The sequence below is a fragment of the Natator depressus genome, chromosome 21, assembly GCF_965152275.1.
Source record: "Natator depressus isolate rNatDep1 chromosome 21, rNatDep2.hap1, whole genome shotgun sequence".
Lineage (NCBI taxonomy): Eukaryota > Metazoa > Chordata > Testudines > Cheloniidae > Natator > Natator depressus.
Window position 1 is genome coordinate 11099345 of NC_134254.1, and position 12763 is coordinate 11112107.

General features: G+C 53.2%; 1 protein-coding gene across 3 annotated transcripts in view; it reads left to right on the forward strand.

Annotated features, from left to right (window-relative positions):
• The window catches only part of SCUBE3 (signal peptide, CUB domain and EGF like domain containing 3), a 96545-nt gene that overhangs the window by 20552 nt on the left and 63230 nt on the right, over positions 1-12763 (forward strand). For all 3 annotated transcript variants that reach the window (XM_074936103.1, XM_074936101.1, XM_074936102.1), the window contains exon 3: positions 2045-2170. In XM_074936103.1, the coding sequence (XP_074792204.1) occupies positions 2045-2170 (126 nt within the window). The remainder of the gene's footprint in view (positions 1-2044; positions 2171-12763) is intronic.

The window sequence follows — 12763 nt, forward strand, 5'->3', positions numbered from 1 at the left end:
GGAGGAACAGAAAGATGAAGTGACTTGCCCAAGCTCACACATGGGGAGTCTCTGGCACAACCAGGCACTGAACCCAGATCTCTGGAGTCTGAGTCCAGTGTTTTAGCCACAAAACCATCTCTTCTAAAAAGTTGAGGGTTCCCACCCAATCACACCGCACTTTTAGCTGTTGTAATTGCATTTGCGGTGCAAAGCAGCCACCATCTGCAGAGATATTAGCCCCAGTGCAGTCCATGGCTGGAAACAAGAGGGCATGGACTGATAGTGGGGAACCATTGTACAAGGTTGGTTTCCTGCACTCTGATTACATTGCCTTCCATAACGCTTTCCTCCTGAGCACGACACCCATTCCTTTAAGCACCAGAACCAACTCTCACCCATCTCTGGAGTGTCTCAGCTTCCACTGACATGGTGAATGGTGGAGAAACAAACAAAGAGATTAAAGAGACGACAGCCAGTCAGCTGAGGTCCAAAATCTAGGTTTTGTTGTGAGGGGAGGAAGGCATTCCTACACAGCTTAATAGGAAGCAAAACATTGCTGTGAAGTTCAACAAAAGAAAAGAAAATGAGAACCCATTTTTAAAAACACAAATGACCCCCTATATTTCCACCGCCACACACACGGCAGCTTCAAACTGAGGCCGAGAATTTAACAAGAGCCAGGAAGGGATTGGATATTTACACGGATACCAAGCATATCCAGACTTATTGTAATTAATGACGACAAAATTTGGAAGGGATATTAAGCCTCATGCTTCAGGGCTTACGCTGACTTCTAACTCTTAAAGACCAGAATGAGATCTGTGAGGTTCTTACAACTTTCTTTGGATGAGTTGGTTCTGGCCACTGTCAGAGATGGGATACTGGGCTGAATGGACCTTGGATCTGATCCAGTGTGGCAGTTCCTGTTGTCCCAGCCTTTGTACAGAGGCACAGATCAAGAGAGTGAAAAACTGGCTTTAAACAGTGGCCAGGCTAGACTTGCTGTCGCAGCCGAGAGAGATGCAGAAAACACAAACTGCACCAGCAGTGGAAGGTTAAACTGGATTTAATAATCCAAGGTGGTTTCAGTGATTCAAGTAATGACTTGTGTTTTTTTAATTGTACGTGGATATATCCGGAGTTGTTTTATGTACAGTGCAACTCCATGGAAGTCACAGCTGTAAGTTGGCAAAGAGGTCAGCAATTTTATCTGCACAGCGTTACTTTAAACGTATCCAGTTCTTTATTAGACTAGCTTACTCAGTGACCCATTCTGCCCTCTGTCCCATGGGCCCTACTGTCCCACAGCGAGAGTCCTGCTAAGGAGGTGGGGGAAGAGAGTTCCCCATGCAGGATGTTTGCATCCCGTGCTGAGCTCCATGGGAGCATCCTCTTTCCCCATGCACGCATTCACCAGCTGCTCCCCAGTGCGTTAGCAGCAGAGGCTGCTGCAGGATCGGCTACTCCTCTGCGGACACCCCATGTCAACCCCAGCGATCCTGATTTGGTGCAGAATGGGGGTGGATTTTTCCCTTGGAGCCCACCGCAAACGTCACGCTGTCTTTGCATGGCTTGTTCGGGTCGTGAGCCAATGGCTTCCTTAGGACTGCAACCGTATCTGACATTTGAATGCGTGATCCCTGTTTTGCATCCCGTGCCTGCTGACTTTTGGCAGAGGCTGATAACAGGCCTGTGGTTATGGTGCTTTGCTCCTGCAGAGCTGCTTTTGGCTGGTCTCAGTGGAGATGGCATGCCCATCTTTCCCGCCGTACTGTTGCTGTGATGTGATGTGGAAGCTCCGGAGTAATTGGGGCAAGCAGCACCAAAATGCAAGTGGGTGGCACTAGCCCACACTGGGATGTGTGATGTTAGGGGACGTGCATGTCACCCCAACCACAGCCAGTGTGGTGACCAAGAGCATCACATGTGTAATGAGTTAGCAAGTCTCAGTGAACCCCCATCCCGCTTAGGAAGCATGTAGCTGATCTGAGGTACAGCGATGGGCCTGGGGAGGGGATTCAGGTCTCTCACTGCTCTCTGGGGTTCTCTCCCCTCTCGGCAGACGTCGATGAGTGCGAGCGGGACGATAACGCTGGCTGCGTCCACGACTGTGTCAACATCCCGGGGAATTACCGCTGCACCTGCTATGACGGCTTCCGCCTGGCGCACGACGGCCACAACTGCCTGGGTAAGGATTTGGCAAGCTGCTCAGTGCAGGCGGGGATGGGGCCAGGTGTTCCCCACGAGTCTGAAGCCAGGGAATCTGCCCCGGCTGCAGAACTGTGCTCTGGAATCTCAGTGCACACCTTAATCATAGGATTAATCATAGAAATACAGGGCTGGAAGGGCCCTCGAGAATTCGTCTAGTCCACCCCCCACCCCCCGGTCCTGAGGCAGGACCAAGTACCCCCATGCGCCACTGGCTGAGTCCTCAGCAGGGATTGACCCCACAGCTTCTGGATCTAAAAGTATGAGCCTGAGCTGAAGGACCAGCTCTAATGGCTTGAAGGCAGTAGCAGGCTTATAAAACCCTTATAGGTAGTCTAACCACTGTGGGATGCACATAAAGCTGGGCTGTGTTAATAGGGGTTACATTTCAAAACAGGGTGTTTCTAGCTTTCACAGTTGCAGAGAAAATGTGACCCCAGTGTAGCTGATAGGTGGGTGTTTTCCTGAGTCTGCAGGCAGCCTGAAAAAGCCTGCAAGAGGGATGGCTTGTTCCATTCATCTCATTGGGGTGTTAACCCTGAATCCTGATTCTGGGCTTGAACCTGGGACATGTTGAGTGCTTCCTATGAGTTGCTGAGAACCTCCTGCTCCCATTGACATCAGTGAGGTAGGAGGGTGGTCAGCCCCTCAAGCAGCAGGCTCACAGTTCTCTGTTACATTGTGAGGCTGGGCACAGCAAATCAGTTCTCGTGGCTGAGAAGTCTCTGGTGGAGCAACCAGTCTCCGAGCCATCGCAGTGTACCATCTCCCCCCTCAATGTCCTGCCTCACATGGGTCCAAGGAGGAGTGGCTCGGAGCTGCAGTGTGATCCATGTTCCCTCCTGCACCGCCAGACACGCAGTATGGCATTGCACAAATCCTCCAGCTGTGAGATTTTACTGCAGTGTTTATTGCTGCTGTGTCCCAGAGAGGAATGCAAGCTGCTCTAAGTGGCCAGTCCAGCTATCCGAGTTAAAGGGCCCCCCGCCCTTTCTCTAAGGTCAGGCAGACACTGCTGGGCTTCTTCACTAGAGGATTTATCATGGGAAGGATTTGTTGTTGTTGTCCTACATCTGTGTTTAAACAGACCCTTGCAGATCTCCATTCTCTGTCCCCTTTATCCTGATGGGAAACAAGCTTTGACTCTGGGCTGCGGAAGGATGAAGCAAGAGCTGATGTCTGGCTCAGAGCCTCTGCGCGCGTATTATTGATGAGACAGCTACAGCTATTTTGTGCGTGGACCTGCCATTTATCATGTGCCTGAACAGCCAGTAGCACAAAGGGGCCCAACCTGGAAATACTGCAGTAGTTATGGAGAAATAACAGTACCTGGTGATTCTTTTCCTTGGATTGAGGATGACGTGCGTTCAAGGAGGCAGAGCTCTGTGTCTCCCCCTGGTGGCAGGAGCTAAGCCCTGCCAGTAGGGCGGGACCAGCGGTTGGACATGGCGCTGGTTATACTGACCAAAGAAGCTGAGTTTCCTTCCTGCAATCGTCCCATCAGGCCAATGATTGCCAGGGGATGTGCCGGGCCCATAGGTCTGATAAGTGGGGAAGCTGAATACCTGCAGGATACAAGAGTCCCGTTTCCGCCCCCCCCACCCCACACACACATTGTAGTCTAAAGGGATGCGTGTGAATCCCAGTAAGTGAACCTGGACAGCTCCTGCCCCTCTGAGTCTACAGTCTGTACTGAGCCCAGGTGGGCAACCCCCCACGCTGGGGGTCAGTGGAACAATGTACTCCATGGTCCGTGGTGTAAATCCTGGCTGGCGGAGAACTTGCAGCGTATCTGTGTCCCTGCTGTAGCTTTTGTCTCCCAAGAAGCATAATCGGGAGGGTGCCAGGGTAGGTAATGACCATCTGAGACCTTCCCACACCCCCTGTTTTCATCTGGAGCTCCCAGGTGTCTGGACCAGTGCTTTGCAAGTGATCAGGACACTGGGGGCTTGCACGGGGAAGGGGGCAGCCTGGTGTCCTCAGTCGATGTCAGGAATGGGTATCTTGGAGGAAGCTGGGTCTCTTGGCTCTTCCTAGCCGAGCCAAGGTTCCTTCCTCCTGCGGAGCTGGGATCCTCAGTGGGTCTTTGTGCACCAGCAGGGTAGATGACTCTGGCTCAAGAGCTTGGTGTAAACTCAAAAGCAGTTGATCCAGTAAAAGATATCACCTCACCCACCTCGCCTCGCTAATATCCTGCAGCCAACACGGCCACAACACTGCAAACAAAAAAGAGAAAGTGTCACTTTTCTGCAGTATGGATGGAATCCAACTGAGATGAAACAGAGCCCCCAGGATTGGGTCCGGATAATCCCTTGATGTCTCATTTTGCGCCTTCTGAAGAATCTTTTGAGCCCAGAAAACTGGCTTTGGAAATGTCCAGAGTCCCATTCCACTGCACAAGCTTCCCAGCTGGTGTGACGCCGGCAAGGCCCTGCACAAGGTCTCGTGGAATGAAACAAGGGAGGAGACTCTTTCAGTACGGCAGCAACTGTGTGGCCCATCCCCAGCCCGTGGCGAATTCAGAACCAAAATACCAGTTCGCTATTCCGGTGCTATCCTAAGATCCCCCTTCCAAGGCTCAGGTCCCCCTTGGTACCACCAACATGCCGTGCAATCTGTCATGTAGCTGTACAAAGGGCTCCGTGCGGACAGTCTTCACGGCCAGCTCCAGCGGGCGAGCAGTACAAATATCACAAGTTTTCCCCACTGAACTGGGAAGCAGCATTCCTAGAAATTTTGCTTGTCGTCAGCAAGTCCTGGCAGGTCCGTGGACACCACCAGCCAAGAACTGGGACTCCCAGCTGCTGGGGAGTCTCGCTGAGCCACTCATACGGGGAGCAAATCCTGGAGCGACAGAGAGAGAAGTTTTAAGCGGCATCAGAATTTGGAAAGAACTAGGAAATGGAGAAGCAGGAACCAACAGAACGGATGCGGGAGGGTGTGATGAGCTGCGATCCCCGCTCTCCAGCCGCACCCTGCCGTGCCCCCTTCCCTTCCCAGCCTTACGCCTCCCTTGCTCACCCATTCAGCCTCGTCAGGCAGCGTTACACGAGCTCCCCTGTGATCTGCTGCCCAGTTTCCCCCATCTTCTCTGCTCAGATCTGTCCTGGAACATTCTAGGAGCTTCTTTTGCTTTCCCATCTTCCCGTTGTGCCCTCTCCCCGGCTCAACCTGGCCTGGCAGTATTGCATTCAGTTACCCAGCTTGGTCATGCCTTCACATCGCCCCCCATCGCCGAGCCCTGATCCCTTGCTCAGCCCTGCCCAGCCGCATTCTAGGAGCATCCCTGATTTCTCAACTGTGGCCTATCCTCAGCTCTGCGGCCTAGAATCCAGTGTGTTAGAAACCAACACAAAAATGTATGTTGGGGACAGATCATCTTTTCTTTTCTTTTTTTTTTTTTTAACCAGTTTTTGTTGTGTCTGGATGCAGCAGTAAGAACGGCAGCAACAGCTGGGAACCTTCAGAGACTCATCAGAGTTCTTTAAACACTGACATATCATCAGTGAAATGCTGACTCCCGCCCACCGCTCCTGCCCCGGGTCCTCGTGCTGAAAGATCGTAATCTCCCAGTTACGTATTTCAGACATGTTATTCGGGAAAATTGCTGACAGGAGGGATAGCCAACCCCGGATCTCATCCCTGTGGTGGTATCTGTGAGCACGGAGCTCCTCGGGGGCTCCGAAATGGCAGCACCTAGCGATCAGTCCCTGCTTGGCCTGGGGTGGTTATTCCCCACATAGGTGACAGTGGTGTCCTAAGGCTGTTCCTCATTCTGTGGCGGCACCCCAGGAGTGCGGATCTCCTCATGCCAGGAGAGAAGATCTGTGCTTCCCAGCCGCCCTGCCCCAGCCTGGAATCCTTGGAGGGGCCATGGGGTCCAGCACAAAGGGGTCTGAGATGCAGGGACAGAGCGCGAGCCGTCAGGCAAGCAGAGGCTCCCTGCCATAGGGGCTCTCTGGGGTGGGTGGAGAGCAGGGCAGATGTCGCCCTGCGCCAGGCTATGCAGCTACAAATAATGCTCATCGCCTCCTTCATCCTCGTGTGGCTGTATGCCAGGCAAGCGCTAGCTGGGTTCGTCCTCAACCACCCCCTCTGCAAGGCTGGTTGCCTTTACAGGTGGAGAAACCGGGGCACAGGGGGCGGGGGGGTCACAGTGATGTGCACGGTCACACAAGCAGCCAGTGGCAGAGTTGGGGGTAGAATCCAGGAGATCAGCCAGCCAGCCAGCTCAGCCTCGGGGGGAGAGGGGAGCCCATCACACTGGGTCACCATGTGAGATGGTCTCTGTCTGGGAATAGCCTCATGAATCCTGCTTCGAAGGCTGAGGAAGCTTGGTTGCTGTGTAGCGAGTGCTCAGTTGCAGGAGAGTAGCATGAGGAGTCAGGAGGGTGGCAAAGGAGCAGAAGTTCCCCACGTCAGCATGCACACACACCTGCACAGCCCTGGGTTTTGAGAGCTGCAGACCCCAGCTGCCAGGAGTGCATCTGTGTCTGTGGGGGAAACCAACATGAGCTGCCTCCCCCATAGGCCCTGCTGGCATGTGGGTGTGCATCTGGCAGGGACATTCTGCTCTTCCCCTGCTACCCAAGAAGGGACCAGCCTTCCTCGGATGTAGGAGCCCCAGCTGCCCGTTCCCTTGGCTTGTGCTTGAGGGTCAGCCCTGCACCTGCCAAAATAGATGAGTTAATAGCAAATACAGCAAGGATGTTAACCAGCAACCAGGGTGGGTAAATAATCCCCGGGCCAAGACAAACCCTGCATCTGCCTACAAAGAGGTCGCACATCCTGTCCCCTATTGTGACAGCACTGTCTCAACGGAACTAGCAGGCCACCTACCCTCCTGTAGCATCACCACCCCTTCCTCCGTTGGCACCCTCTGTGGTTGCGGGGGGTGGGGGAGAATAGCACAGTGGCTATTAGCACCCGGGGGGAGGGGGTAGAGAAGCCAAGGAGATGGAGCAATTTACAGACCCTCTCTCATCAGATCTCCGCGGAAGAGGTGGAAGTGGCCCCGTGCTGATTTCACTCTCATTAGCGCCTGCAGCGGGGTCGGTAGTGAGCTCATCGCTGGGGGTTTATGCACACATACGTTTCGCATTAAGCCTCATCACTGGGATCATGCCGTCCTCCCCGTTAATAGCGAGCCCGAGATTTACACAGCTGGAACCAGAGGCGGGAGGGGTGGCCCTGCCTTCCTTTCCCAGGAGATGAAGAGCCCAAGGAAAGAAAGCAGTGGACGTCATGTGTTTACAAAGGTCCTGGCTCCAGCGGGAGGGCCGGAATTCCACAGGATGGGTGAGAAGAGGCTGTCTGCAGGAACTGGGAGCCACCGGTGGTGAAGGGTAGCTGGCTTTAGTAGACCTTGGCCAACAACAATCAAAGCATGGGGAAGGGGGATTATTTCACTGTTTCTTCCCCACCTCTGTGAGTGTCCAGCTTTATCTTGATTCCTCCCAGTCAGGTGCCTCAGCCCAGGAGCTGGGTGCTAGGTAATGGGGACAGGATGAGGTGGGAAGCTGAGATCCTGCCTTCTCGTGCTGCTTGGGGTCTATGGGGCAGCGACCAATGCTGTAAGTGTGCCCCCTACGCAAGCCTCACCCATCCTCTCTCATGTGCACTGGATGTTTGGTTTTTTGGACGAGAGTTGTGGGAAGCAGTATAGCCCAGGGGACGGGGAGGAGTTTATCAGACAGAAAAAGCCCACTTCCTCCTTGCATGGATCTCTCTGCCTTGTCCCTGCTGCTCACCCAGGGACCATTGCTCTTTGCTTGCCCAGTGACGTTCCCTTCCCACTCACAGGGGTCTGTCACTCTGATCAGCTTCCCTGCTTCTTACATTTCGCGCCATTTTTCCTTGGTTGGGAGACCCCCGCCAGCCAGGACAAATTCTTGTTCCCCTTGTATCAAACAAGCTCCCCCCAAAGTTTTCTTGGGCACCATCTCTGGTGGCTCTTCTCTCTAAAGCAACAGTGGCCTTCTTGGTGGCATGGAGAACCTGCTTCCAGCCAGTCTTCACCTCCTGTGAAATGGCAGCCAAGGTCAGGGTTAGACCAGTGATTGGCAATACTCACTGCTCTTGATTTACAGATGCTAGCTGTCCTCCCAGGAGGAAGGCCACATTTCACAGAGAGGGTGTGGGTAAACCAGAGTAATTAAGTGACTTGTCTATGCTGGGATTCCTATCCTGAGACTCCTGACCTATCTGATTATTCCTCTCTTAGACCAGTGGGCAGTTCCAGGCAACCAGCTGTCATTAGCTTTAGGAGTGCAACTGCTGGAAAATAACCCTAGGTTGCATGTCTAAAGGCGTCTTTTGGGCTAGGTTATCAGTGGGTGCAGGTGCTGTAGCTATGCCAGTTTACACCAGCTGATGGTCTGGCCCTTTATCCGTGGCGCTCAAAGGAGGGTAGGTCTCCATTATCCCCATTTCACAGGCAAGTAAACTGAGGCTGTCTCTTCAGTGGGAAAAAATAAAAAGTGGTGTTCTTTCCATCTAGAGAGTTATCCTGGTGTAAAATCCTAGTGGAGACAAGGCGCAGATAGTTATTACCTAAAGCTGGCTAGTTAAGATCAAACCTATACCCCACACCTGGGGTTTACCTTGTCTAGCTGCATCCAGGTAAAAACTCGTTTCTTTTTTGGCAGTGAAGACCTAACCTAAGGCACAGAGAGGCCCAGTGACTTGCTTAGGGTGTTGCAGTGAGTCAGCGGCAGAACTGGAAATAGAACCCAGGTGTCCTGACTCCCAGCCCCATGCCCTGTACGCTGGACCATGCATGGATCACACCTGCAGCATGGGGCACAAGGCCCTTGGCTTCAGCACGACATCTTCAGTGCTGTGGGGAGGGCGTGTGTGACAACGAAGGTGGGATCTGAGTAGCGGACAGAGCCCGGGGTTGCTCCTTCTGGGACTTGTAGAGGATTGTCTGCAACTTAGACGTTATTAAAAGAAATTCTGCCATGCAACCCCCCACCCCCACCCCAAGATCCCGAGTGACCTTTTGAACCAGGATAGGAATTCAAGCCCTCGTCCCGCCACAGCGGCCTTTTGGCTTCTGGCTGTCGCCCTTGCATTTAATAAACCAGGCATTAGGGGCTGCAGAGCCTCATTTCAGCCCTTGGGTTTGAGCCGGTGCCTTGTCGTTCTTGTGCTGAGTTTGAAGGAGAAGTCGCAGGACGCTAAGCTCCTGTTATAAGTGAGGGATTTGAAGGGAGTTATTGGCCTGTATGGAACATGGCTCAGCTGGGACAAAAACTCAAGCTAAGGAGACAAACCTCTTGCCACGGAACGGGGGGTCCCTTTTCTGTCTTGCTGCCAGCTTTCCAAGCTGGCTACTGCCGAAAAACTGGCTGGAGCTAGCTTGGTCTGTGGAACAGTGAGGGCAAAGAAAATTTCCATGAGGAAAATTCTGATGTGGGGGTACAAATCCAAATGCCTTTTCTGAGGTGATGTGGTCTTTTATTTTTCTCTCTGGCTTTTATTGTTGCTCAGTCCCCGGGTCGAGCCACCTTGAGCTGTGATCTGGGTTACGTTTGCTAAGCTAAGCAAGGTTAAGCTGGGGAAGTGCATGGCTGGGAGATGTCCCTGGAACACCTGGGTGGGAGTGTTGTCCCAGACCATGGGTGTCAGAGCTGAGCCATCATCCTAGCGACGGGAGGCGCTGGGCTGGACTCTGAGTTGAATCTGAGTGGTGCGAAGGGGCCAGAAGGCAGCTGTATCAGCCCATCTGAGAATTCCCCTGGTATAGGGGAGCTCCTTGCTGGCCCTGACCTGTGTAACTCCACGCCCAGGTCTGGGGTGGGAGACTGGGGGGAGCATGCCAGGAGTGGGTGATGCTCAGTTGGTGCATAGTCCCTCAGGGACAGCTGGCCTAGGTTGGAACAGGGACTCAGGAGAGTGCAGGTGTGCCTGGAGAATTGTAACTGGTTCTCTTTGCTCAGCAAAGAAATGGGGTTGCTGCCTTTTGGGTTAAGTGTACAACTGAGGTACAGGTCCCTGTGTTCAGGGCAGATCTCCTAGCCCTTTTTCTAAAGGTAGAGATGCTAGCCACCATATCCTGGGTAAATCCCAACTTGGGGGTTTATGTTCTGCTGAGTTAAATTTCCCCTGTAGTTTCAATTCACTCTGGTCAGAAGCTGTTGGATTCCATCCCAGAGGTGGCTGCACTGCAGTGGTGGCTGAAGGGCCTCCTGCATCTCCTTCATGGGGCGCTGGAAGGATGAGCAGAGAAGTTGTTTGGGATCCTTAGATGAAAGCCAAGCATTTGTGTATTCTCTCTTCTCATCTCTTTCTCAAAATCAGTGCACCTGTGCCCTTTCAGCGAGAGACACCACCCCGTAGCGATAGGCCAAATGAAGAGCAAACCCCTGAAGATGGGGAGGAAAGTTACTAGCACTGGCTGTAGCTTTGGATTGCGTGCTGTTTTCAGGAGATAGCGAGTCCTGAGAATGCCATGGGATGCTACCCTGTAGGAAGCCCTTCCAGGGGACAGCCTTGCCCTCCTGCTTCTCTTAGCCATTCATGACCGTCCCATGGGGATTTTCCCCCTGGGTTCCATTCGGAGAAGCAAGTGATTGTGCCTGGTGCCTGCCAGCAAGGATTGCACAAAGGGTGCTGTTTGAGGGTGAGAGTCTTGCACGTGCAGGTAAGGGTGGGATGGCACACGGTGTGGCTGTGTACCTGGTGGCTCTCAGCAGGGCCAGCTCTCGGTGTTCTGCCAGCTGGAGCGTAAAACATTTTCGCAACCGCCACAGCCCAGAGTGGCTGCCAGCCAATTAGGGGAGGAAAGGGGTGTGGGGGAGCAGCACAGCGCTGTGACGCGTCCCCTGGCAGTTGTCACTCAGGCTGACCAGTCGCCCTGCTCACCTGCCCTGCGTCTCAGTATGAGTGTGTGCCTATGTGTGTCTCTGTGTAAGAGTGTGTGTGTCCTCAAATATCTGTGTGTGTGTCCAGCTGTCTCTGTAGGGGTGCATATATTTGACTTGGCATGAGAGGGTACATGTGTGCACACATGTGTCTGTCTGTAAGAGGCCATGTGTGGACTTTGTGCATCCTTGTGTATGGGGGACCGTGTGTGTATTTTAATTAGCGTCTCAGACATTTGCTCAGGTTTTCGGGCCTGATCTGGAATTCCTTCACTCCGCACGCTGTCATCAACCTGCTAGTCCAGCTTTTCCGGAGTCCGCTCCACAGCCCCACTGCTGATGTCCGAGGGGCTCAGCTCTCCTCTTAGCTGCTGGGTTTGAAACGCTTGAGTTCACAGGAGGTTTTCTTTGGCACCGGGCCTCTCGCCTCTCATCCTGCTGCTTTCCCTGCACGTTTGGAGGGGAGAGATCAGGTCGTATTTCTCCTCCGCTCTTCACGGCTTTCTAGAATAGGGTCCAGGGCAGGAAAAATCCCTGGATGGAGAAGCCGCATCATCCCACAGATCTAAGCGTTTCAGGCCAAGGTGGTAAAAGGGGATCTTCAACTCTGTGATCTCACTGCAGACCAGTCCAGCACCCAGTGCAAGCCCCTGCCATGAGCTGGCCTGGTGTCTGAGAGAGAAAACAAGCTGAGAATTCTGTCCCCAGAACCACGTATTTGTAGGAGCCGGGAGATGCTGGAATCACTCATCCATAGGCAGACCTACTAGTCTGTTAGGTTCAGAATGACGTGGTGAGCTCTTAGACATCCCAGGATTCCCCTCTGACAAAGCAACGGCGTGTTGATTTTGGGTAGGCAAGGGGCCAACTGAGACCTCTCTCTTTCTGCTAAGCCTGGTCCATTTTGCTACCTTCTCCTGCACACCCCACTAGTCTGTTTTGTCGACCTGTCGCATCCTGTCTGACACCTAGATTGGGGTGACCTCAGGCGAGTCCCTGTATCCCTCTGTGCCCGGGTTCCCCATCAGTACAATGAGCATAACAGCCCTGCCTTACCTCACAGGGCGTGGGAGGAGAAATATATCCAAGATTGTGAAAGCACTCAGATATTAAGGTAAGGGAAACCAGATAAGCACCTAATATAGTCAGTGAGTTCTCTGGGACAGGAACTGTCCTCTTTGTGACTCTTCTGTACAGAGCCCACCGCAATGGGGCCCTCGTCTTTGACTGGTGTTTATAGGTACTGTCGCAGCGCAGACAAATGATGATGGGAATCCCCTCTATCTGGAGCTGGTCCCATTGCCATCTTTCCCCTAAAGGACTGTGATTCTTGTCGCTAGGAAGTGGATGAGTGAGTGCATCTCCAAGGCATGGCTTGCAGTCTTCTATCCAGCCAGCCTTCATTTTTGACCCCAGGCTAGATCTTTGGTCCTCACCATCAGGCCATGTGGCCTGAAGAACATCTGTGTGGCTCATTCAGAAGCGCAGTTCTTCACCTGCCCATTGTGTTTGTGTACTTGTGCCCGTATCAGAGGCAGCTGGGTTCATATCCCATCCCCAGTGGCTGCCGTTGCTGTCTGGGTAATAATTCGCTGGGATCGTGGCGGTCCAACAAACTTGTGGGCTGTCGCGAGGACAGGCTGAGATGCTGAACACTGACACGGGGTGTCAGTGGGAACCGTGGGGCTAACTGCCCTGGTTCAGCT